The sequence below is a fragment of the Passer montanus genome, unplaced genomic scaffold (assembly GCF_014805655.1).
Source record: "Passer montanus isolate IOZ18808 unplaced genomic scaffold, ASM1480565v1 scaffold299, whole genome shotgun sequence".
Classification (NCBI taxonomy): domain Eukaryota; kingdom Metazoa; phylum Chordata; class Aves; order Passeriformes; family Passeridae; genus Passer; species Passer montanus.
Window position 1 is genome coordinate 1,119 of NW_024367696.1, and position 4,273 is coordinate 5,391.

The window sequence follows — 4,273 nt, forward strand, 5'->3', positions numbered from 1 at the left end:
TTCTAATAAGGCTGCCACTCGAGGCTCAGATAGGGGCCACTGCTCGACCCATATGGGGTCTGATGATTTCCAAGTTATTTTGATTGGCAGCGCTGGGTGTATGGCAGTGGCCCTCATTATAAATTTGTGATCCTGACTCCTAACATAGCAAGGACGTCCCTTCCCAACAGGGGTGGAGAATTCTGCAGGATGTATGGATAGACTGCTACTGTTTTTTCTGGCCCCCCTTTTGTGTGAAGCGTTATAGCTACCAGCTGGGTGCTCTTCCACGCTCGGGATTGTCCCCCCACTCCGTTCACTGGTGGGACTTCTTTAAATTGCCAATGTCTGGGCCAACTTGCTAGGGGAAAACCCGTGCAGTCTCATACCTGCTGCATCAAAGATCTTACGAGCGATTTGTCTAATATCGAAGGGAAGTAAATCGTCATTGCTAAAGAGCCCGTCTATCAAAGTAGTAACCACTGCTGAGTTGATCCCCTTTTCTGAAATTGCTTTTGCTATTGTCTGAACCTCTTTTACATTTACTGGTGTATAGGTTCGCTGCTGATTTCCCTGGGCTCCTGTAATTCTGACTGGGTAAGCGTGAATGCTGGTCATATCCACCCAGTCTGCACATGCTATCTTTATTTTGCCCCAGTCTGTAAGCTTATGTTGTGTTTGCTTCCCGGTTTTATTCGAAGCTTTATTCGGTTTCGCTTGAAACCGCGTTAATTCTGCCCTCTCGGTTTCCGAGTCACAGTCAGACTCGGTAAGCTCGGTTGAGCTGACTGAGGAGCTCTCACTTGTCTCCGAGCCGGAAGTTGAATGCCAGTATGTTTCCGGTCTGCTCCGCGATTTCCCGCGGCTCCGCCCCCGCTCCTCCCCTCGGGGGTGGAGTCGCGCCTCCCCTCTGGAGCGGTGTCGCTCTCGCTCCTCCCCTCTGGAGCGGCCCCGCTCCTCCCCGCGTGGGCGGTGTCGCTCCGCCTCTCGGGGGGGGCGCCGCTCTCGCCCCCCGTGTGTTTCCTGCCCCCTGCGGGGCGGGGTCTCCCCCTTGTACGGTGGCGCCGCTGGGCGCGGCTCCCGTTCGGGTGTCCGCCCCCCCGCGCTGCCCTGCGCATGCGCGGCAGTGCTCCTTCTCGGCTCCGTGCCGTTCTCGCCGCTGGGCGGCTGGCCCCGCCCCTCTCCCGCGTGGCCCGCGCCATTTTCAAGCCCGTATGGCGGCGGTGCGGCTCTGGCGCCGGGCGCCCCGGCCACCGCCGGCACGGCGCTGCCGGACTCCGCGGCCGCGATACTCTCCGCGCGGCGCGCGTCTGCCATTAAACCTTCCCAGAACGAACGCGAGTTCTGTTCCGCCGTCAGCGTCCCTAGATCGGCGGTTCGCCGTGGGGGGAGGGGAGGGGGCGGCGGCTCCGCGACCCCGGCGGGCTCCTCGGGCGGGCCGGGGCCGGGCGCGCTCCGCGGGGGGTTCAAGGGGTCCCGCAAGGTGGGCTGTGGGGTCGGGGAGTCCCGCGGGCACTGCGGAGGGGTCGGGGGGTCTCCCCGGGGTGTCGGGTGGTCGCGACCCGGGCTCGCGTCCGCGCGCGCGTTCGGGCGGGGAACGCCCGCCTCCCGCTCGCTCCCCCCCCCCTCCGGGCTGTTTCCCGGGGCCGTTTGGGTCGCAGCCATGCTCCCGATTTTTGGGGTTGCTAACAGCATGGTCTTCGCTGCTTCCCATGCCTCCTGCTGTTCTGAAGCCTTTTTTAAAGCTTCTTCTGCTTTAGCCCATGCAGAGACTGCAGCCTTGGGGGAGGCGGATGGCCGGAGGCCAGGAATGATAAGGCCGCGAGGAGAAGTAGAGAGAACAGAGACTGAGGGGGAGGGTGTGGTGGAGCCCTCTGCCTTCAGCGAAGGATCTCTGTTCCCGAGACCCAGGCCCCAGGGCAGTAAAAATATGGGGGGGGACAGGTGTCCCAAATGGTGAGAGGCGGCCATTTCTTGGAACTGGGCGACAAGCATTCTTAAAAGGACCTAAGGAGCAGTTTGGATCCATGGACAGTGGTGAGAGCACTGGACATGGAAGGAAGATGGTCACCGCGGCAGATTTTCTTCGGGCGGCTGCCGCATGTGACACAGAAGCACAGGAGGTTCCACTGTGTTTCCAGGGGAAGCCCATGGTATAAGAGGGAGACTCCTCTCTCTTGATGAACTGGGGAGAAGCTTGTGTGAAAGAGGGTATTAGACTGAGAATCGATGTGTTAGAGGGGATTTGAATGTTAGAGAACTGGGGGGGAGGAGGAGTGTTTTGGGAGTTCCATTGTGGATCATTGTGTGTGTTTTTTTTTCTTTTTTTTCCCTTATGTTTCTGTGTTGTAGATTATTAAAGTGTTGTGTTTTTCCCTCCATCCCCGAATGGAAGCCTGCTTTGTTCTGTTCCTGGGTCACATCTCACAGCAACCCTTTTGGAAATATACTCTTCATGGAGGCCCTGGCATTGTGCTAGGGTCAAACCATGACAGCAGGAAACTGAAAACTAACTGGAATTGGTGCCTTCATTTAAAGTACAGCAAACAAATCTCTGCTGCTGTATTGCACGTTTTCTGACTGAACCAGACTGACCTGCAGACAGAGCCTCACCCTTCAAGCCTAGTTTAAGAGCTAAATCCAGGCAAATTGTAATGAAAAGTGTAGTGCCTGGTCTAATTCTACTTATTCACCAAAAAAACCTCAAAATGAAGAAAATGGATCAACAATTCCTCAGTTCTTCATCTACTGTAAGAACACAATCACTCACTGGCTGCACTGGAAGCAGGATTTCTGTTCATTTTGCTTCTTGTTCCAGTTTTAAGATGAGTTGCTATGTAAACTATGGATGTCAGTCTGAGAAGTAGCAATACTGTTCTTAAATGCACATGGGTTTTCCCCAGCAGTCAGTAATTTGGCACTAATGCTGCAGGCAGTGGGGGCTGAGCTCCTCTGGGGGTCCCTGCTCCAGGGACTCCTGCAGATCCAAACTGCAACAGAAACCCAAATGTTTGCAAATACTCTGTACCTGAAGGACCTCTCCAGCAGCAAAAGCAGCCACCAGCACTCAGTTTTGGCTTGGACTGTCTTCACAGTTTCTCCTGAGAGCAGAACATGGGGAATAAACCAACAACTCCAGGGTTTGGAAAATTCCCATTTTCATTCCCATTCCCAATTTCACATTCCCAACTGCCTAACTGGGCATTTATTGCCTACTGTCTTTGGAAGTAGGAATATCCTGGAAGACCATCCAAAACCACTACCAAGTACTGCAGCTCAGCCCACCCTTCTGTAGAAAATACAGAATTGTGAAAACTATACTAGTTGAAAAATTTAAGGCCTTTTCATTCTCACAACTATAAAATTTGAAAACTAACCCCTTAGACAGAAGCAAACAGGCTACAAAGCACACATTACTCCTCAGTTATCTACCTCACAGTTTAAAAAAACAGAAAGAGCAGAGAGTGCTTCAATATTTGCTACAGGAAGATGAATAGGATTAAAATTGGTATACATTAGCCCTTTCCTAAATCTTCCTAGTTTTCATGACACTGGGTATGGTGGATGACTGGACTGGTGCAGCCCTCATAGCAGAACAACTCAAGTCCTTTTTGACCTGGATTTTTCAAAGAGACAAGACTCACTTCAAATGGTGCTTCTTGAAAGTGACTCCTTCCAATTATCAGGATTGCAAAACTCCCTTGCCATACCTGAACACCTCTGCCTTATCTGCAGAGTTTAAAATATTGCTGCTCCTGCTCTCTTTCCAAATCCACTTTTGTAAGGTGCAACTGCAGAGTGTAACTGCAGAGGAATCCACCAGCACCTCAGCTACATCTACAAGGGACTCTACAGAGCTGCATTATGAAATCTATTTTACTTTGTGGAGACTTCTGATTCACTATGAAAGATTTTTCCTGCTGAGTGTTTTAAAGAAATGAAAAGCAACTGGTAACTTGTGATAGGGAGAGGGGAACATTTGGGTACAAAGCTGGGAGGGAATAATTGAAAAAGACACCGGTTTCTCACAACCAAGAAGTTGCACTCATGCAGTTCTCAGCTATTCTGAGGTCTTCTTTCCCATTATATGCCCATGCAGTGTTTAAAGAGATGGTTTAAAAAACCAAAACCAATAAAAAAATCAAATCCACTTATGCCACTTATGCACTCTGGTAATTTAACACCAAATGTCTGACCAGAGTGAACCCTGTTATTTGACCACTAGGCACATGGCAAGAGATCTTGGCTACAGTCACTTCAAGGTTTCTCCAGTTCCTGTTTCCAGTGGTGCAGG

The 4,273-nt window shown here is 51.7% G+C and overlaps 1 protein-coding gene across 2 annotated transcripts; it reads right to left on the bottom strand.

Annotated features, from left to right (window-relative positions):
- Positions 1-6: 6 nt before the first annotated feature.
- LOC120504518 (basic salivary proline-rich protein 2-like) lies at positions 7-1,740 on the bottom strand. Of its 2 annotated transcripts, none has more exons than XM_039714031.1 (2): positions 929-1,740; positions 7-898 (listed from the first exon to the last, which is right to left on the bottom strand). In XM_039714031.1, exons 1-2 carry the CDS (start codon positions 1,672-1,674, stop codon positions 313-315), a joined length of 1,332 nt encoding a protein of 443 aa, XP_039569965.1. In that variant the 5' UTR covers positions 1,675-1,740; the 3' UTR covers positions 7-312. The 2 variants fall into 2 exon arrangements, with proteins under 2 accessions (XP_039569965.1, XP_039569967.1); XM_039714033.1 differs by having other exon boundaries at positions 7-882; positions 913-1,740.
- Positions 1,741-4,273: the final 2,533 nt, after the last annotated feature.

What these genes read in the sequence shown, in the direction of transcription:
- LOC120504518 (XM_039714031.1), bottom strand. Translation starts at nt 1,674, where the DNA reads ATGCTGTTAGCAACCCCAAAAATCGGGAGCATGGCTGCGACCCAAACG. An exon ending in CCACGCGGGGAGGAGCGGGG is followed by an intron (nt 899 to 928) that starts CCGCTCCAGAGG and finishes GCGAGAGCGACA; the next exon opens with CCGCTCCAGAGGGGAGGCGC.